This window comes from Macaca fascicularis, chromosome X, assembly GCF_037993035.2.
Source record: "Macaca fascicularis isolate 582-1 chromosome X, T2T-MFA8v1.1".
Classification (NCBI taxonomy): Eukaryota; Metazoa; Chordata; class Mammalia; order Primates; family Cercopithecidae; genus Macaca; species Macaca fascicularis.
Window position 1 is genome coordinate 103,829,201 of NC_088395.1, and position 22,730 is coordinate 103,851,930.

The 22,730-nt window shown below is 38.7% G+C and overlaps 1 protein-coding gene across 5 annotated transcripts in view; it reads left to right on the plus strand.

Moving 5' to 3' along the window:
- The window catches only part of DIAPH2 (diaphanous related formin 2), a 919,127-nt gene that overhangs the window by 420,767 nt on the left and 475,630 nt on the right, over window positions 1–22,730 (plus strand). For all 5 annotated transcript variants that reach the window (XM_065538079.1, XM_065538080.1, XM_065538081.1 and 2 more), the window contains one exon: window positions 3,838–4,077. In XM_065538079.1, the coding sequence (XP_065394151.1) occupies window positions 3,838–4,077 (240 nt within the window). The remainder of the gene's footprint in view (window positions 1–3,837; window positions 4,078–22,730) is intronic.

Genomic DNA, 22,730 nt, shown 5'->3' on the forward strand with positions numbered 1-22,730 from the left:
AATAACATTGTGTTTACTATGATTTGAATATCACTTCAAGATTTGGAGTCTTGAATGGGAAAATAAGAGCATCATTGTTAGAAGTAAGATGCCCTATTTGATGTCTGAGAAGATGGTCAACTGAATTTACTTAAATGCTAATACAAATTTTTTGTTGCAGCCAGGCAATACTTTTCCTTTATGGAACTAGCACTTTTTACTCTACCTTCCCACAGCTGTAGAGGCAGAGCCTAAAAAAGAAGGAAGTAAACGTATGGATCATTTATTTTGACTCCCTTCTTTTCATCAAAACAAGACTGCTTTACAGGAATTTCTCCCACTTTACGATGGGGAAACGTAAGGCCAGAAAATTAGGCAGACTGTTTTCACACAGTCAGATCACATGACAGTTTCTAAATTCAGTCTCACTTGACTTAGTTGCTACTAAGCTACACCTACCTGCCCTTGCTGCCTTAGTCCCTGATTGGCTTACTGGAATTTAAGTAGCAGCAGATCAGGGAAAGCAAATCCATCTACTCTCATTCCCTGAAACAAGCAAACAGCCAAGTGACAAACTGTACCAAATTAGCACCTCCTTCTACCTTCATTATTGCCAACATTGTTCTGCCTCACAACAGACTTCAAACTTTGGAGCCATCTTTGACTTTCTCCTGCTATAACTGATCGGTTACTAAGTCCCATTTATTCTTAATTCTATCTTTTATATCCATTGTTTTCTTTATCTTCCTACTGTCAACATGCTACCTCATTACCTGTTTCTTGCACCATTTTGCTAACTTCCTGATGATCTCCCTGCCATTAATCTCTCCTTCAACCAATCATAGTTACTTCTCCTAATAAGACTCAAGAGGCAGTGTGGGGTAGCGGTTGAGAGTCTGGAGTCTGTAGCCCAAAGGCCTGCATTCAAATCTTCAGGCTTCCAACATACAATTTGATTTTGTGCAAGTTACTTACTATTTGTTTCACTTTTCTCATCTTTGGAATGAAAATAATGATAATCAAATCAGTTAATAAATATATAAAGCAAATGTTGAAAAATGTCTGGCACAAAGTACTTAATAAGTGTTAATTGCTGTTTTCATTGTTACTATCATTATCAAAGCATACTTTGGTTATATAATTTCAATTGGAACTGATATTTTTATAAAAAGATCAAATCCATGTTCTCTGAGTTTGTAGACCAAACATTGTAGGCTAATACAAAACATGGAAAGGATAAGAATATGATTGAAGGCACATGATATTGGAACCGAAGAAGACTAAAAGCCCACATATGCCTAAGGGTTTTGTTCCTTGTCCATCTGGTACCAAGGGCACCTTGGTGAACAGGGTCCCTATAAGCTCTGCAAAGTATGACCAGGAGAGCAAGTGTGTGGTCACTAGCAGCTGCTCAAAGCAACTCTATGGCTTTTTTAGTCACCAGGGAGACTAAAAAACTACTCCCTAAACAGAAAATGATAGAAAGCATGCTTCAGTGCTAGTGATGGCCAGTTACCAGTAAAAGGAAAGGAAAAATAAAGTAGGGGAGGGATTTGGAGACTGAGGTAGAGGCAGAAATGAAGGCAGAAAAATATATAAACTCAGAGTGATTCCCACACAAACATACACAAAGAGACCTGCAAATTCATGGAGACATAGACTTTGATGTGGTTAGCTTCCACTTCTGTGGCCTTTACTTGGACTCTTTAGATACTTTGTTTCAAATTCTGCCCCTAGGTATATACATCATATATATATCTAGCCTATAAACCTTTTCTCACACCATTCTCTCTCTCTCTTCTTTCTTCTCTTCTCTTTTCTCTTCTCTTCTCTTCTCTTCTCTTCTCTTCTCTTCTCTTCTCTTCTCTTCTCTTCTCTTCTCTTCTCTTCTCTTCTCTTCTCTTCTCTCTTGCTCTCTTTCTCTCTTTCTCTCTTTCTCTCTCTCTCACTCTGTTGCCCAGGCTGGAGTGCAGTGGCACAATCTTGGCTCACTGCAACCTCCACCTACCAGGCTCAAACAATTCTCCTGCCTCAGCCTCCTGGGTAGCTGGGATTACAGGCACTGTGCCACCACCACCATGCTAATTTTTGTATTTTTAGTAGAGACAGGGCTTCACCATGTTGGCCAGGCTGGTCTCAAACTCCTAACCTCAAGTGATCCTCCTGCCTCTGCCTCCCGAAGTGTTGGGTTTAGAGGCCTCAGCCACCATGCCCGGCCACTTTTTCCTTTTAGTGTCAGTTCTATGTGTGCTTAAATTTACATATGCATGCACACACCTATACATATATTTTTTCATGTGTATTTCCTCTACTGTGACGTCTTCATTAAACACTGTAATCCTAAGAGTTTAGTTTTTTCTTCTTCCAGTGAACACCTCCAGAACTTAATTTCTTTTTACCTACCTAAAATCATGTGCTGGCTTTTTCACCAGCAATAGTTTTCAAGGTTTTATGTTGAGTTTCAGACTATATTGTAAGCTTTTTGTGAATAGATGGTGTGTTTTATACTTGCCATGTGAGTACTGAAGAAATAGCAGGATAATTTGTATAATAATACCTTGACCAGATTAAAAAAAAGTCATAAGTGATGAGACCTACAAAAATATAGTAACAGGTAGATATTCCATCATACTTTTGTATATCTGCCTGTGAAAAGCATGAAAACATATAGGAGGATTAGTAGAAGGCAGCGTTCATATTTGGAGAGGCAGATGTTCATGGTTAACGGGCGAGTTTGAAGAAGAAAAATAATGGACGGTGTCTTGATTCTGTATTAGAGTAGATATGGTCTGCCCAACAGCTCATCTCCTGCTTTTGAAAGGTACTTTGTGGTTTAAAAACTTTTGTTTATGTGGTCAAATTCTCTTCATGTTATTTGAAGACGTCTTGGTGTCTAATCTGTACTTGGCATTTGTATTTAAGGAAGTAGGCTATACATACAAAAACAAATATAATTAGGAATATTAATAATTTCACTGTGTGCATGTATGTGTCTGTGTGTGTTCATGTGTGTCTACCTCTCTCCCATCTCCCCTCCCAGCATTCATTTTGTGAAGGAAAACTAGTTGAGTAACTTGGAGCTATAGGAAATTAAAAACTAAAAACAATTATTATCATAGTAACTATACCAACTGGAATATTTAATGTGCACCAATGCTATGAAACAAGTAATTAAAACCAAAGTTGAACTGTATTGAAGAAAACAATATAGAATTCATGCATAATGTACTTGAAAAGTAAGTTCATGTGATTTTACTATCATCTAATTACTTAACATCAGCATCTGTCAAGTAGGTGAAATTCTTTAGGAATTCTTTAGAGTGTATATAAATAATGTATTTTATGAATAGAAATCATAAGTTTAAAAATTATTAAATGCTCAATCAGAGCTAGTCTTCTGATTTCAAACAGCATAGTAATAGGTAATTTCTTAGGAAATGTTCCACTTATATTTTCTGTCATCATGTACATCTTTTATCTGTGGCCCAACTATTCACTCAACTCAATTTCATGTTTATAAATTTTCCTAGTTCACCTCAGGGACAGATGTTGGCAGTTTGAATGCTATTGATGGCTAATGATTATGCAATTAACATATAGCAACTGTTCAGCTTCTATAATATTTTATTAATGCCATAAGGATGATTTAGTTTTAAAAAACCTGTATAGCCAACTGCTTTTTAAACTTTGATAAAATATTTCTTTGGAATGTTTAAAGCAAAAAATATTTTTAAAATCCCAGAGCAAATTCACTTTATGCAGAGATGTTACAGTGTTGACTATGAAATTATCCCCACTAAAGAGATAAAATAAGAGGCATTAAATGTATATTCTCATAGAGTATTTCTTATCTTACAGATGAGCTCCGTGAAAATGTTACAGCCTCGTCTCAGTAGTATCCTGTTCAAACTCACATTTGAAGAACACGTAAACAACATCAAACCAAGCATCATAGCAGTAACTCTTGCCTGTGAAGAACTGAAGAAAAGTGAAAGCTTTAACAGACTTTTAGAATTAGTTCTTCTTGTTGGAAACTACATGAACTCAGGCTCAAGAAATGCCCAGTCTTTGGGTTTTAAGATCAACTTCCTTTGTAAGGTAAGATGACATTTTATAATGCTAATTTACAACAATAATCTTCCTGTCTATGAAAGGTGATACTGCAAATAGCAATCATGCATAAACCACAAAATTGTATGCTTAAAAAGGACGAATTTTCTGGGATGCGAATTATATCTCAATTCAAACAAATAATTTTTAAAAATCTTAGTAAAATCTAAAAGACTTGAAAATTCTTTTGAATACAGTACTTAACATTTGCTGATTACATTTTACTGAAGTTTATAGACAAAAAATCCCCACTTTTATAAAGTAGATGCAGTATTGGCCAGGTGCGGTGGCTCACACCTGTAATCCCAGCACTTTGAGAGGCCGAGGCAGGCGGATAACCTGAGGTCAGGAGTTCGAGACCAGCTTGGCCAACATGGTGAAACCCCATCTCTACTAAAAATACAAAAATTAGTGAGGGGAGATGACGGGTACCTGTAATCCCAGCTACTCCGGAGGCTGAGGCAGGAGAATCGCTTTAACACCGGAGGCAGGGGTTGCAGTGAGCCGAGATCACGCCACTGTACTCCAACCTAGGCAACAGAGCAAGACTATGTCTCACAAAATAAAATATAAAATAAAATAAAATAGATGCAGTATCGTATTTCATTTACATTATTACTTATGTCTTTCTAAAAAGTATCTAACAAGCTAAATTTAATGAGGTAAATAGCCAGAAATTTATTTTTGAATATAGTTTGCTTATTCTACTCTAAGATAATGATACTCTTCAATGTCAAGTAGTATTGTACACTGGTATCTAGTGCATTCAAGAGGTAAAAAAGAAAATTGAATAATAATCAACTTGTTTTGATTGGATCATTTAATAATAACATTTTTGAGACTTATGAAAAGCAAACAAAGATACAGAGAAGCCCAAAAGTGCTTGTACATGTCCATTTTTAGGCTAGAGCAAACCACCTTATTCAAGGAAAAGATCTGTCTGTTATAGAAGCCTGAAAAGACTCTGAGGTGAAGGCCTGTAAGAAAGCTAGAGACGAAAATAAATCTGAAAACAAGCAATCTATCTTTGACATCTCACCATTCTTTCACTTTTTTTCTCTCACATCTGAAAACATTGCAGAACTTTGGTTAGTTCTTGAAGTATATTATAATGAGAATCCCAAATCTAGCAATGGATATGACTTTCTTTTCTATACATGCATTAAATTGATGTTCATTACATATACATGGACTAGCACTTTGATAGGTATCAAAAATGATTTGATCTTGGGAGTTCTAACCCAAATAGACATAAAGAATAACACTTACAGATAGTAATAGGATGTACAATAGAATTGTGAATATCTGTTTATTCCTGATATATTTTTGAGGGCTGTAAGGAAAGAGAACAAGGAAGGAAAATAGGGAAAATTATCTGGAAATGCTGGATTTTGTGAAGAAAACATTTTACCCTCATCTTCTTGTGATATTTGGGGACATGTAAAATCATTTCATAATGCCAGAGGGAATAAGGCAATGCTTGTAATAAACTGTACTAAATCATGCCAGATTTATAGGATAAAATAAAGTATTTAGGACGTTAACATTGTATTGTATACCATATACCCAATGTTAATAGAGTCATCTCTTTACCATGGTGCTACTTGCTTAGAGTATATGCTATATGCACGGTGAGTAAATCTAAAAGTCTTCTTGCTTGACAATTATAAAAAGAGTATAAGTTAAAATATCATTAGAAATTTGTATTAGATACCTATTTTGCATTTAATTCATATAAAAATATTTTAAACCATTCTAATTTGAAGAAATATGTACCTTATAAGTGTCTTAATTTCACACTATTCAAATTAATTACATGAACTAATTTCTTTGAAGCAAGAATGAGTAAGTCATTTATACATAGGAACAAAAGATTACGTTAATCTCACTGAAGGATTTTACAGTTACATCTTGTATTTTGGAGAGAGGCTTCTTTCTGTCATCTACCTGTCAAATAAAAGTTCTTCTACACAGCACTGATCTGACATCTATCACTAGAGGTATGCTCAAAGGATTCAGCACAAAGATTTTTGCCAACTTCAAATAAAATAAAAAATAATCTTGTGGGAAATACTATCATGTAGCAATAGGTGTTCCAAAAGTGAAAGAAGTGAAGGTTTTAAAATCTGTCCCCCACTCCACCCCCAACTTTTCAGTAAGATTTTTATCTTCTGGGAAATTTTCTAGGAAAACACTTGTCATTTAGAAAGAGAAATATCATATACATGCATGATATTCCCATAATGTCTAGGACTCAAAGGATAGTCCTGGAATACAAAGGATTGTGAGTAAATGTAAATGTCTAAAATGACAGAAATTTTCTGAAGCACATAGAAATAGTTAGCTTAGGTCTGTATTCTGTTTGAAATAGAATTAAGTAACTACTGATGTGTAATTAGCTAGAATTGCTGTTTAATTTCAGTTGTATTATGAAGGATTTCTTGGTTGATTTTTCTTAGTGATTGCCTTCTTAAAGAAAATAGCAGGGGGAATTTCCCTCATAGAACACTGATTATGCTTTAAAAATGATACCATTTACTATCCTAAATTTTTCTAATGATAATTTCTCAGTGATTTTAAAACTAATCCAGTGCTTTTAACAAGAAGCTATAGAGTATGTTAAAATATTCAACTAGGTAAAAAGGAGGAATGTGGTTAAACTTATCAGATGTATCTTGTAGTAAGGTAATATAAAAATTTCAGATGGTCACAATTGGCTGTTATGGTATTTGGGAAGAAAAGGAAAACAGATGGGTTAACCAAAATATCAACACTAAAGGGTATCATTATTGTAATTACTACCCTCACCACAAAATGCTTTGTTAATTTGCAGCAGTGAATTATCACTTTGTGAGTCACCAAACCAGTGTGCTGAACTATAATAAAAATCATTTCAATGAAGATGAGCTCCCAATGTTAGCTTAGCCTGTTGGTTATTAAAATTCTAACCAATAGAAATGCTACACCTCAAGGCCATTTGTTTGCCTTTTTTTTTTTTTTTTCAGTATGAAATAGCATATATAATCTGCATAAGGACAAAACATTTAAAAATACTTAGCATTCCCTCTATACGAAGCTTTGGGGTTTATCAAATAAGTATCTTTGTTTGTAAGTATCGGAACGTGACTCTGCCTGATTCAAGCAAAAAGTGAAACTTGCTGGAAAGATATGAAGTAACTCAGCCAGAAACTGAGGAAAGACTAAATTACTTGGCCTTTAAAAGAACAGCAACTGTGGCAGCTTTGAGAATTCAGGTAGCAGGATTGAATGAAAAGTCTTTTTAGGATGTTGCCTTTGTGATATATCAACTCCAACCATTTTCCTTCTCCTTTGCCTATGTTTGATTCAAATTCAAATTATGAAGAGAGCCTAATGAGCCTGGTGTGGATTATAAGAACACCCCTTGTTCAAGGGAGAGCAAAAAACCTTGATTGACAGTGCTACCAAAACTACCTGCCATGGAAGATTGGTTATGCCCTAAAGGGTGCTATTACCAAAGATAGGGATATACCAAATGTTAGGAGCAGGTAAAGGAATATCAGGCAGCTATAAACAAATACAAAATAAAACAGATGATCTATTCATCAGAGGTCTACAAACAATAGAGAAGATACACAGAAACCTCAAGAAGTTTATGGTACAGTTGAGTAGCCAGGAAATACGCATACGGAATATTATGTAATGTCACAAGGTACACTGTCAGTGAGGGTAAAAATAAATGGCCACTGATATTAGCAGGAGTTCAGGGGAGGAAGGAATCTTTGGTGACTGGGCACTGCTGGTAAATTGAAAAAGAAGAATCTTGAAGAATAGGTAGGATTAAGAATCCATAACCGGCCGGGCGCGGTGGCTCAAGCCTGTAATCCCAGCACTTTGGGAGGCCGAGACGGGCGGATCACGAGGTCAGGAGATCGAGACCATCCTGGCTAACACCGTGAAACTCCGTCTCTACTAAAAATACAAAAAACTAGCCGGGCGAGGTGGCGGGCGCCTGTAGTCCCAGCTACTCCGGAGGCTGAGGCAGGAGAATGGCGTAAACCCGGGAGGCGGAGCTTGCAGTGAGCTGAGATCCGGCCACTGCACTCCAGCCCGGGCTACAGAGCAAGACTCCGTCTCAAAAAAAAAAAAAAAAAAAAAAAAAAGAATCCATAACCTTACAAAAGGGGAGAATATCGTGGGCTTAGAACCTACGTTTTAACTTACACTTTGCCAATTACTAGCCAATTTTTCATGATTAAGTCACTTAGCTTCTCTGAATCTCAATTTGAGATTGAATATTTCTTGAATATTTCTCCCTTTACTACTTGTGTCTTTTTTTTTTTTTTATTTCCTTGCATTGGGCTTCACCTTTCTCTGGTGTCTCCCTGATTAGCTTAATAACCAATATCCTGAATTCTTTTTCAGGTAAATCAGGGATTTCTTCTTGGTTTGGATCCATTGCTGGTGAGCTAGTGTGATTTTTGGGGGGTGTTAAGGAGCCTTATTTTGTCATATTACCAGAGTTGGTTTTCTGGTTCCTTCTCATTTGGGTAGGCTCTGTCAGAGGGAATGTCTAGGGCTGAAAGCTGTTGTTCAGATTCTTTTGTCCCATGGGATGTTCTCTTGATGTGGTACTCTCCCCCTTTTCCTGTGAATGTGGCTTCCTGAGAGCCAAACTGCAGTGATGGTTGTCTCTCTTTTGGGTCTAGGCACCCAACAAGTCTACCTGGCTCTGGGGTGATACTGGGGGTTATCTGCATAAAGTCCTGTGATGTGAATCATCTGCGGGTCTCTCAGCTGTAGATACCAGCACCTGTTCCGGTGGAGGTGGCAGCGGGGTGAAATGGACTCTGTGAGGGTTCTTAGCTTTGGTGGTTTAATGTTCTATTTTTGTGCTGGTTGGCCTCCTGCCGGGAGGTGGTGATTTCCATACAGCATCAGCTGTGGTAGTATGGAGAGGAACTGGCGGTGGGCAGGGCCCTAGAACTCCCAAGAGTATGTCCCCTTTGTCTTCAGCTACCAGCGTGGGTAGGGAAGGGCCATCAGGTGGGGTAGGTTTAGACGTGTCTGACCTCAGACTCTTCTTGGGTGGGTCTTGTTGTGGCTGCTGTAGGGAATGGGTGTGAGATTCCCAGGTCAATGGAGTTGTGTACCTACATGGATTATGGCTGCCTCTGCTGAGTCAGGCAGGTTGTCAGGGAAGTGAGGGAAAGCCGGCAGTCACAGGCCTCACCCAGCTCCCATGCAATCCAAAGGGCTGGCCTCACTCCCACCATGCCCCCACTAACAGCACCGAGTCTGTTTCCAGGCAGTGGGCAAACAGGACTGAGAACTTGCCCCAGGCTACCCACCTCCGAGCTGTGAAAGAAAAGGGCTTTAGTTCTTCCACTGCCTGTAGAGTCTACACAGCGGATTCATGCCCTCCACTGAGTTCTGGCCAGGAGGCTTCTTGACCACTTCAAGTTGTTACAAAGTTCAGCTGGAGACTTTCTTCTCCTTGTGGCTTTTTCCCCTGTGCCTCTGGTCACCCTCTGGAAGGGTCCCTATGGTGCCAGGCAGGAATAGCCTGCTTGGGGACCCAGTGAACTCCCAGGGCCTTTCCCGCTGCTTCCTCTACCCCTATATTTTGCTTGGCTCTCTAAATTGACTCAGCTCTAGGTGAGGCTGGAAACTTCTCCCTCAAACTAGACCTTCAGTTTCCCCAGTAGGGGTGTGTGTTCGGTGGCTGAGGATCTCCCTTTCCCACTTCCGCAGTTTGGGCACTCACAGTATTTGGGTCCTGCAGCAGCAGTCCCCTTCCTTCAGAGAGTCTGTGGGTCCTCTTGGGATTCCTGGTTTATCCCTGCAGTCGTTCTGGAGCTAAAATTCACGATGCAAGCCTCCTCACGCTTCTCTGTCCATCCGAGTCGGAGCTGCAATCTAGTCCTGCCTCCTCTGTCTGCCATGATCCTCCCACAAATTCATAAACTTTCTTAAAACATGAGATTTTTTTGTGATGTTTGTTTTAGATCATCAGCTATCATTAGTGATAGTATATATTATATGTAGCCCAAGACAGTTCTCCTTCTTCTAATGTGGCCCAGGGAAGCCAAAAGATTGGACACCCATGATCTAGAGTATCTATGACGTGTAAAGCCTCATCTAGAGACCATTACATGGTATTAGTGACAGAGTATCATACCAACTATACAAAGGAAACATCCATCTCCATCCATCTTCCCCACAGAAGTTGTAAGAAGGAAAGTAAAATAGGTTCAACTTTATTGTGAAATAGAAAATTACCCCAGAAAATATGCTTTGTAAAGAAAAGCGACTGCTGTCTATGGCAGTAAAATTTGGAAATCTGTAATCTACACACAAAAAAAAATCTACAAAAGACCTTAGGAAAAAGTCATACGTAAGTACACACAAAGTTTCACAGTGTCTAATCATTTCTAGCTAAAATAATGTGGATTGTGTCCATATAAACTCAGAATGTCAGCAGATGAATACATCTAGTCTAACCTCTTCAGTCCACAAGTGAGAAAACTGATGCTTGGAAAAGGAAAATACTTTAGTCAGTGTATTGTTCAGCTTGGACTGACATAACAGAAACCATAGGCTGAGTGGCTTAAAGAGGAGAAATTTATTTTTTCACAGTTATGGAGACTGAAAGCCTAAGATCAAGATGCCAGCAGGGTTGGTTTCTGGTGAGGTCTCTCTCCTTGGTTTACCATATGGCCACCTTTTCACCATGTCTTCACTTGGCATTTAATTTGCTGTTTTCTTCCCCTTTGTCCTTCACAAGACTCAGAACTCATCAAATTTGGATGTATATTTTATTCTGCATTATATCTCCAGTGTCTATTACATGTGAAGCTCTCAATATATTACTACAGATTGAAAGTCAGACAATTTGATTAAATAGAGGATTTGTTATTAATACTCAACATGTGTTAACTTGTTTTTTAAGTGAGAACATTTTGTTCCTCACAGATATAAAGGGCATATTTTTGCCAGCAAAACTGTTGAATATGTAACTGTAAGATTTTTTATGTTTTATTTGTAAAGACATAAAAATGTGTTGTTTGCTGTAAATGTAAATCAGCAACTCATTATTAAATATGGGTTATTAAATAAATATGGGACTCTTAATTTAAAACCAAAGATATTTTAGAAAATAACCACTATTGGATGTATGGAAAGGGAACTTAGCAACAATCAGTAAATCCTGGTCAACAGTCCATGCATTTGGTTGCCTGTATTTTTATAGTTTATAAGGTGTTTTCCTTGTGATTCAGGGAAGTTAAGTGTTATTAACCCCATTTTGCAAATTAGAAAACTAAAGCCCAGTGAGGTTATGTAATTTGTCCAAGATTCAAAAGCTAGTAAAGGTCCAAGTTGGGGCTTACATAAAGGTTTTCTATTTACAAAATTGTGTGGCACCCTGCCTCTTATTGCATTGTAACAATGTTTAGTTATAGTTGACTCATTCCAAGGAAGCATTATAGAACCAACTCTGGCACTTATAGTGTTCTGAAAATGGGGAAAACCTCATGTGAGTTTTCTTGGCTCTCTGGCATGAAACTTAGAATCTATCATTTTTATTTTAATTCAATTTGGTGTAACTGTAGGCCTATTATTAGGAAGTTTCTCATCTTGTAATAGATTTTAATGTATCCAAGCAGCAGAGCCTATATATTTATAATAAAATGGCATCTAATAATTTGAATAATTATGGAGCTATCCCTTGGTTTTGTATAGACTGTCAGAGTATATTAGTTTTGTGTAGGCAAGGTTGACTGCTGTTCTCAATATTTTACAAATGAGGATCTGCTCTCCAGAGAGATGGCTTTAACCAAGATCACTCAGTGATGAAGGCAGAGTTAGGATCCAACTTTTCCTGGGACTCAAACAAATGATTTCAGTGGATCATGCTATTTTTAGAATTTTCATTGACTCTTTTGCTTCACTGAAATATACTTTTTCCTATCAGACAATATTTAGCATTAATTGAATTTGAGGGAGATGTGATTGATAATTTGCTGAGAAGAAAATGACTTTGTGGGTTATAATTTGTCTTGAAAAAAATTCTGTGAAAGGGAAGATTAGACTCTTTTTTTTTTTTTTTTTTTTTTGAGATGGAGTCTTGCTCTGTCGCCCAGGCTGGAGTGCAGTGGCCGGATCTCGGCTCACTGCAAGCTCTGCCTCCCGGGTTCATGCCATTCTCCTGCCTCAGCCTCCTGAGTAGCTGGGACTACAGGCGTCCGCCACCGCGCCCGGCTAATTTTTTGTATTTTTAGTAGAGACAGGGTATCATCGTGGTCTCGATCTCCTGACCTTGTGATCCGCCCGCCTCAGCCTCCCAAAGTGCTGGGATTACAGGCGTGAGCCACCGCGCCCGGCCAGGAAGGTTAGACTCTTGATCATGTATGGAGTGGGATGAAATGTTAGGCCCTACTTCCAAACTTTTCTTTTTCTCCTTGGGGGTCCTTTAAACTTTCCTCTGTGGGGATATTTGCGGGAAAGAGTTTGCATTTGGTGATCTCTCCAAGTCACTGGTTGCTAATCAGTGATATAAGATTCTATGCTACGCCAAATGCAAAGGAACATATTCTTGGTACTTTGCATTTTAAAATGTCATCATATAATATAGTGACATGCTGTACCATTTGTTCATAATTCATGACCAGTGGATACAAACATTTCAATTTAAGGGTTTGTCTGTGCCTCATTATATTACATTGAAGCAAGAATATTCACTATAGTTTAGACCTCTGAAATAACTAAGCACCATAGAGTGACACAAGAACAGAATATCATTCTTAATTTTAAATAGTTTCCTTTGTTCAGCTTATGTGATGGTTGACCTTTATTTAAGTCCATTGTGTTTTATTGTACTGTGCTTACTGGGCTCTCATTATTGAGGACCACTGAATAGTTTCTTGTGCTTAAAGATGAATGTTACACTGTTGTGATACTATGTCAGTGGTGACATTCTGGATTCAGTTTTTATAATTGTGTCATGGGTTTTTGTTTCCTACACTTTTTCATGTAAATTAATACACCAAAATATGTCTTTTTTTTTTTTTTTTTTTTTGGAGATGGAGTCTCGGTCTCTTGCTCAGGCTAGAGTGCAGTGGCACAATCTTGGCTCACTGCAACCTCCGCCTCCCAGGTTCAAGCAATTCTCCTGCCTCAGCCTCCTGAGTAGCTGGGACTACAGGCCCTCGCCCCCAAGCTTGGCTAATTTTTTGTATTTTAGTAGAAACGGGGTTTCACCATGTTGCCCAGGCTGGTCTCAAACTCCGGAGCTCAGGCAATCCACCCACCTTGACCTCCCAAAGTGCTGGGAATACAGGCGTGAGCCACTACGCCCGGCCCAAAATATGTAATTTTTAAAAGACAAGCATTAATACTACTTAAGTTAGTAAGTCTAGAAGTATTTAAACGTATAGAACACTAAATTTTTTAGAGGAAAGAATTCTCCATAAGGTCTTTTAATTGGTGTATGTTATTCATTATGTATTCTAATGCACATGCCATTGATCTGTGCATATGAACTTGTGCACGTAGGCAAATGGTAATAGTAGAAGACTGCTTCAGTCATCTGATTCTCCACTAAATCAAGATCCTTGGATACCAGCTCAGAAATCCAGTTCAAAGCCCTCACCTCTAGTGCCCTTCATTGCCATTTAAAATCTGAACCAAACACAGGCCACTCCTTTTGAGTTTATCTTCTTTAAAATGCAGCCCTCTAAGAATTGGAAACAGATTATCGTGGCTCCTTGATTTTGTAATCCTATGAATACACTACTATGTGCTTTGAAGATTGTTCTTCAATTAGCAAGTCAGTGCATTTTCCCACTTCTAACATGTCAGCTACCTGGTCTCCTTATCTGTCTATATAGTATAGTGGTGCACATACAGATTGACTACTTAAGTACAAAGAAAACTTAATGAAGGTAATATGTGTCTCTGTCTTATGAGGTGCCATCTTCTAAAATGATAGCCTCAATTTTTCCAAATGGTCATACATCTTCTAGATTTATATTAATGTGGAGATACATTATATCTTTCTTGTTCTCTGTAGCCTACATTAAGAAATTGAAATGAGAGAAAACACTAACTTTGTGGTAAGCTAATTATAGCAAAGGGAAAAATATATGATCATGTCAGGCATAGGAATTAACAAAGTTTATAGATGTACTGTTAAAAATTGCTATAGTTATAAAAGCTTATGTGTCTCAAAATATCTTTTTGAAAACTTGAGCTCTTAGTAAAAGAAACTAACTCACACCTTTATTCTCCTCCTTGCCTGTTAAAATATAGAGGTCCCTTGAGCTTATTTAAAGATTTTTTTCTCTAAGTTGAAATATTCATTAATTTACATTCATTGCTGAAAATTAGTACTTTAAATGGAAGACTTGTTTGTTTTCTCAGAATTTGATTACATCTGTTTAGACAAAATCATCACATTTACAATACTATAGGTTGTGTGAAAACTTGATTATACTCCAAAATTTTCAGTTTATTAAATTCTCTAGAGAACAATAGTTTGTAAATGTAATTTGTCTGATGCAGACTTGATTAGTGCTCCTTGTCATTACTTTGGAGACTCATGGGTTTTTTTTCTATTATTCTTATGTATGTTAAAATTTTCTGTCGCCTATTACAGACACACACACACACACACACACACACACAACCTGCCTTTACCTGTGATTATTAATATTGTGAAGCCTATACTGCTATCTCTGATTTTAACTTATATGTTACAGTTATGTCTGCCTCCTAGATATCTACATAACTTACTGTGAGGTGTATATATGTGTATATATAGGACATACTTGCCTTGAGTCCTAGTAATGTCTCGTTATTATACACCCTTATGCAAACACATGACCCTTTTGATATGGAAGAGATTTCAATTTTTGAAAGTTTTGTATTAGGGGAAGGACCAAGGAAAATAAAATAAGAGCCAGATCAAGCCAAAAAGGGTGTGTGTGCATATGGGTGTTGAGTAAGAGAGACAGGGAGCTACACAGAGACAGAGAGATTGAGACACAGAATGAGAGAGAGAGAATGAAAGAGTGAGAAGGGTGGGGGTGATTTTCATAATTGGATAATCAGAGAGAAACAGGATTGAGTTAAATGTTCCTTGGTATACATCAGTTGACAGACTTGTAAAGAGCATTGAAAAATGCAAGCTAAGAGTTGCCAAATTATATTCCTTATCTTCTTCCAATAATAAGTGTTAAAAAGTCAACCATATATATTTGTGTATAGAACTGTAATGAAGGGTATAATTTGTTTTCTGTAGAGAACTCACCTATGGCTTAGTTTTTGACCCATTAAATACAGATACATTTTCAAGAAATAAGAAAATTAATGCATCTGTATTTTCTTTCATTTAAAAAAAATTATCCTTATACAGTAATACAAAAAAAGTAATCAAATTAATGTTGTATCACCACTATACTTGTTGAAGTCATTGTGACTAAACAATAATAGATACAGTTAACAGTTGAATAGTATAACTGGCAGAGACGAATAATTCTCTAGTTTACAAAAATACATTTTTTTTTGGTTCTTGATGAATACCCCATATATCAGGAGCAGCAATAAACATTTTCAGCACCAGAGCAGACAAAAAATGATGATTTATGGAACTAGCTGTAGGTCTTACTTAGTTCACTGTGAAGACTGTTTCCACAGAGGATTTAAATGAACCCAGCTGGCTTAGTATTCTGTGAATTGCTGTAGTCGTTTTCTGAGTATAATCTTATGTCTGATTTTGTAATTCTCACAGTAGGGGAAGGTTGACAACATGAATGGCATTTAGTGAATATAATTAGTAAGTCTGAAAACAAAGGCTTTTTTATTCTATAAAAGCTCTGTTCGAAGGAGATTTTGACCCTGTATGAGACTGTTGTTCCAAAAACATGGCTACCGTGACTAAGTTTGACCAGTCATCTTACAAACTGATTTTCCTGTCAATTGAAGCCTTCCTAGTGAAGGCATTGCACAGCCTTAACAAGGAGAGCTCATGTCCATGGAAGGAAGTTTATAAAGTAGCAGTTGATACTAAAATAAAGCTCTGTGATAATTTTAGAGAATACAAGAATTATTTATACACATTTAACGACTTTTTAGTGAGTACTTGTGCAGCAAGTTGGCCACATTTATTGAGCCTTTACTCTCTGTGGAACCTTGTGCTGGATGCTTCGCGGGGATAAAGAGAAGTAAAACGTACATCTCCAGTCCTTGAGGAGCTTATGAGCTAGATGCCAGATATAGAACATTGTACTGCTAAAGCAAGAGACAGGGAGAAGTGTGTGTGGGGACAGGCAAATGGATTTTATATAATAGCACACATGAAAAATAAATTATGTTGCTCATAAACACTGGCTAACTAACCACAAGACAAAGTACATACTCTGTTAGATGTAAAGCTGCTCTACTTCTTTGGAAAGGAAGGAAAAAACAACAATTCCAGCCCCATTTCCAAGATGTACTTTTCTTCTCTTCCCCAAACAATGTCTTCAGTTTTGCTTTTCCTGCCTTCTGTCATGGGGACAAGTACAAAGCCTTGCCATTCATTATTTTCTTATCTTTTATTCTTTTTTTTGAATTTTAAATCTGAATTATCAGAATGCTCTCTTCCCTTTTATGCTACGATAAGAGTATCTTTAAAACTGCTTCTCAAGTTCCTACCATCTTTCTACATATAGTTAAATATTAGTATTTTAAATTTTTTGGATAAAATCAAAACCTGTTCAAAAACAATAGTATAATGGTACTACTTACAACTATTGTATGTCTGTACCCCTCCCAATTCACTAATTAGGCACAAAAGTCAAATAATTTCCTTTTTCCCAGAGGATATCCTGAGATTGTCCAGATAAATAAGAATGAAGAAACTTGTTATTTATTGGTCAGTATGAGGGATCACTCCAGGATGCAAGTAACCTACTATGAGGAAATACAAGCTTTTCAGAGGCTATTTAGGGAAAGGATCTTAATATTCAGATTTAAGCAACTAGCTAGATACACATATTAAAACAGAATACTTAGAAACCTGTGCTGAGGGAAGTGGAAAAGTATAGTAAATTATATTCAAAGACTTGGGGACAGATGCACATGCTTGATTCCAAGGATATTTAATCAATCACAGCCTGGCCCATTCAGATCACTTTATGCTTCCAAATTTCAGCTTTCATAAAGTGTATGAGAAAGGTCAGGGTACTCATTGATTTCTTAAAGCATCTTCTTAGGACTTTGTTTGTTGTACTGTTATTTTATTAGAAGTAAAATGTATTCATGGTCAAGAGAGACTTGAACCTAACCTATAATTTCTTGTAGTAACTTTACTGAGATCTTTAACTGACATACTATAAAATTTACTCATTTTAGGCCAGGTGCGGTGGCTCATGCCTGTAATCCCAGCACTTTGGGAGGCTGAGTCAGGCAGATCACTTGAGCTCAGGAGTTCGAGACTGGCCTAGGCAACATGGCGAAACTCTGTCTCTACCAAAAATAGAAAAGATTAGCTGGGTGGGGTGGTGCGCACTTGGGGTGACAGCTACTCGGTAGGCTGAGGTGGGAGGCTTGCTTGAGCTTGGGAGGTGGAGGTTGCAGTGAGCCAAGATCGTGCCACTACACTCCGCCTTGGAGACAGAATGAGACTGTTATAGGAAAGGGATCCTGATCCAGACCCCAAGAGAGGGTTCTTGTGTCTGTTTATGCAAGAAAGAATTCAGGATGAGTCTGCAGTGCAAAGTGAAAGCAAGTGTTTTAAAAAACTAAAGGAATACAAAATGGCTACTCCATAGACAGAACAGCCCTGAGGGCTACTGGTTGCCCATTTTTACGGTTATTTTTTGATGATATGCTAAACAAGGGGTGGATTATTCATGCCTCCCCTTTTTAGACCATATAGGATAACTTCCTGACATTGCCATGGCATTTGTAAATTGTTATGGCGCTGGTGGGAGTGTAGTGGTGAGGACAACCAAAAGTCACTCTCATCGCCATTTTGATTTTGGTGGGTTTTGGCCGGCTCCTTTACTGCAACCTGCTTTATCAGCAAGGTCTTTATGACCTGTATTTTGTGCTGACCTCCTATCTCACCTGTGATTTCAAATGCCTTAACCATCTGGGAATGCAGCCCAGTAGGTTTCAGCCTAATTTTACCCAGCTCCTATTTAAGATGGAGTTGCTCTGGTTCACATGCCTCTGACAAGACCCCATCTGAAAAAAAAAAAAAAAAAAAAAAAAAAATTACTCACTTTAGGCATATAGTTAGATGAAGTTTGTTATTTGTATACAGCTTTGGAACCTCCACTGCAATCAACCAGTGTGGTTTCCTGATGCCTCTGTGCAGTGGATCCCCACTCCTAGCTCAGATAACTGCTGATTTGTTTTAAATCACCATGGTTTTGCCTTCTTCTAAAAGTTCATATCATCAATGGAATAATACAGTAATAGAGTCTTTGTGTTACTTTGTGGTGTTAGTGAGTTTTTTCACTTAGTGTAAAGTTGTGGCATGTATTGGTAGTTCATTGTTATTTTGGGGTAGTATTCCATTGTATGGCTGTGCCACATTTTGTTTATCCATCACCTGATGGACAGTTGGGTTGTTTCTAAATTTTGGCTATTATGCATCTTGCTATCATCATTTATGTAAAAGACATAAATTCATTTATCTTGGGTAAATACCTAGGAGTGGGAATCCTGGGTCATATGGAACGTATAGTTTTAATTTTAAGAGATACTGTTTTTCAAAGCGTCTATACTTTATTTATTTATTTATTTATTTATTTATTTATTTATTTATTTATTTATATTTTGAGACCAAGTCTTGCTCTGTCACCGAGGCTGGAGTGCAGTGGTGTGATCTCGGCTCACTGCAACCTCTGCCTCCTGGGTTCAGGCAATTCTCCTGCCTCAGCCTCCCGAGCAGCTGAGACTACAGGTGCATACCACCACGCCCAGCTAATTTTTGTATTTTTAGTAGAGACGAGGTTTCACCATATAGGCCAGGCTGGTCTCGAACTCCTGACCACATGATCCACCTGCCTCAGCCTCCCAAAGTGCTGGGATTACAGGCGTGAGCCACCGCACCCGGCCACCTACCATTTTTCATTCATACTTATGATTAAATTAAACCACAATGATGGATTTCATATTTAGAATATGTGAATATATATATGAAGATATTTCACATTCACCAGATTGGCAAAAATGTTAAATTCTGTTAATATAAAGTAGAGGTAAGAATAAGGAACAAAGGGAACTACTGGTGAGAGTGTAACTTGCTAAATTCATTTTGGAAAACAATTTGGTATTATCAAGAAATGTTAAACCATATGCAGAAATGCCCCTTCTAGCATATACTCTAGATAAACTCTTAGGTAAGGACCCTGGAGACATATACAAGAATGATCACATAATCAAATAACACTATCAACAGAGTTTAAAAAAAGGAAACCCACAGAATGGGAGAATATATTCGTAAATAATGTATTTGATAAATGATTGATATCCAGAATATATAAAGAACTCCCACAACTCAACAATGACAAAACAACTCAGTTCAAAAATGAGTAAAGGAATTGAATAAATATTTCTCCAGAGAAGATATACAGATGGCCAATAAACACAGGAAAAGATACTTAACACCACTAATCATTAGGAAATTGCAAATCAAAACCAGAATGAAATATCACTTCAAACATACTGTGATAGCTACTATCAAGAAAACAGAAAGCAAGAAGTGTTGGTAAGGATGTGGAGAAATTTGAACCCTTATGCACTGCTGGTAGGAATGTAAAATGGTGCAACCAATGTAGGAAATAGCATGGCAGTTACTACAAAAGTTAAATGGAATTACCATATGATCCAGCAATTCCACTTCTGGGCATATACATAAAAGAATCAGAAGCAAGGACTCACAGATGATTGCATACCAAATTCATAGCAGCATTATTCATAGTAGCCAAAACACGGAAACAACCCAAATGTCCATTGAGTGACGAATGGATAAACAACGTGTGGCACATATACAATGCAATACTATTCAGCCTTTAAAAGGAATGAGGCCGGGCGCGGTGGCTCAAGCCTGTAATCCCAGCACTTTGGGAGGCCGAGACGGGCGGATCACGAGGTCAGGAGATCGAGACCATCCTGGCTAACACAATGAAACCCCGTCTCCACTAAAAATACAAAAAAATTAGCCGGGCGTGGTGGCGGCGCCTGTAGTCCCGGCTACTCGGGAGGCTGAGGCAGGAGAATGGCGGGAACCCGGGAGGCGGAGCTTGCAGTGAGCCGAGATCGCGCCACTGCACTCCAGCCTGGGCGACAGAGCGAGACTCCGCCTCAAAAAATAAATAAATAAATAAATAAATAAAAATAAATAAAAGGAATGAAACTCTGGTATATGTTATAATATGAATGAATCTCCGTGACATTATGTTACGTGAAATAAGTCATATGCAGAAGGATAAATACCATATGATTCCACTTATATGAGGTACCTAGAATAGTCAAATTTGTAGAGACAAAAAGTCTTTGTTTACCAAGGGTTGGGGGATAAGGCAGATGGGGAGTTAAATGTTTAATGGGTAACAGTTTCAGTATAGGATGTTTAAAACATCCTGGAGATGGATAGTGGTGATGGTTGCACAACAGTGTGAATGCACTCAACCCCATTGAGCTGTGTGCTTAAAAATGGTTAAAGCCGGGGGGGGGGGGGGTGGCGGAGCAAGATGGCCGAATAGGAACAGCTCCAGTCTCCAACTCCCAGCGCGAGCGACACAGAAGACCGGTGATTTCTGCATTTTCAACTGAGGTACTGGGTTCATCTCACTGGGGAGTGCCGGACGATCGGTGCTGGTCAGCTGCTGCAGCCCGACCAGCGAGAGCTGAAGCAGGGCGAGGCATCGCCTCACCTGGGAAGCGCAAGGGGGAAGGGAATCCCTTTTCCTAGCCAGGGGAACTGAGACACACAACACCTGGAAAATCGGGTAACTCCCACCCCAATACTGTGCTTTAAGCAAACAGGCACACCAGGAGATCATATCCCACACCTGGCCGGGAGGGTCCCACACCCACGGAGCCTCCCTCATTGCTAGCACAGCAGTCTGTGATCTACCGGCAAGGCAGCAGCAAGGCTGGGGGAGGGGCGCCCGCCATTGCTGAGGCTTAAGTAGGTAAACAAAGCTGCTGGGAAGCTCGAAGTGGGTGGAGCTCACAGCAGCTCAAGGAAACCTGCCTGTCTCTGTAGACTCCACCTCTGAGGACAGGGCACAGTAAACAATAACAAACACAGCCGAAACCTCAGCAGACGCAAACGACTCTGTCTGACAGCTTTGAAGAGAGCAGTGGATCTCCCAACACGGAGGTTGAGATCTGAGAAGGGACAGACTCCCTGCTCAAGTGGGTCCCTGACCCCTGAGTAGCCTAACTGGGAGACATCCCCCACTAGGGGCAGTCTGACACCCCACACCTCACAGGGTGGAGTACACCCCTGAGAGGAAGCTTCCAAAGCAAGAATCAGACAGGTACATTCGCTGTTCAGAAATATTCTATCTTCTGCAGCCTCTGCTGCTGATACCCAGGCAAACAGGGTCTGGAGTGGACCTCAAGCAATCTCCAACAGACCTACAGCTGAGGGTCCTGACTGTTAGAAGGAAAACTATCAAACAGGAAGGACACCTACACCAAAACCCCATCAGTACATCACCATCATCAAAGACCAGCGGCAGATAAAACCACAAAGATGGGGAAAAAGCAGGGCAGAAAAGCTGGAAATTCAAAAAATAAGAGCGCATCTCCCCCGGCAAAGGAGCGCAGCTCATCGCCAGCAACGGATCAAAGCTGGACGGAGAATGACTTTGACGAGATGAGAGAAGAAGGCTTCAGTCCATCAAATTTCTCAGAGCTAAAGGAGGAATTACGTACCCAGCGCAAAGAAACTAAAAATCTTGAAAAAAAAGTGGAAGAATTGATGGCTAGAGTAATTAATGCAGAGAAGGTCCTAAACGAAATGAAAGAGATGAAAACCATGACACGAGAAATACGTGACAAATGCACAAGCTTCAGTAACCGACTCGATCAACTGGAAGAAAGAGTATCTGCGATTGAGGATCAAATGAATGAAATGAAGCGAGAAGAGAAACCAAAAGAAAAAAGAAGAAAAAGAAATGAACAAAGCCTGCAAGAAGTATGGGATTATGTAAAAAGACCAAATCTACGTCTGATTGGGGTGCCTGAAAGTGAGGGGGAAAATGGAACCAAGTTGGAAAACACTCTTCAGGATATCATCCAGGAGAACTTCCCCAACCTAGTAGGGCAGGCCAACATTCAAATCCAGGAAATACAGAGAACGCCCCAAAGATACTCCTCGAGAAGAGCAACTCCAAGACACATAATTGCCAGATTCACCAAAGTTGAAATGAAGGAAAAAATCTTAAGGGCAGCCAGAGAGAAAGGTCGGGTTACCCACAAAGGGAAGCCCATCAGACTAACAGCAGATCTCTCGGCAGAAACTCTCCAAGCCAGAAGAGAGTGGGGGCCAATATTCAACATTCTTAAAGAAAAGAATTTTAAACCCAGAATTTCATATCCAGCCAAACTAAGTTTCATAAGTGAAGGAGAAATAAAATCCTTTACAGATAAGC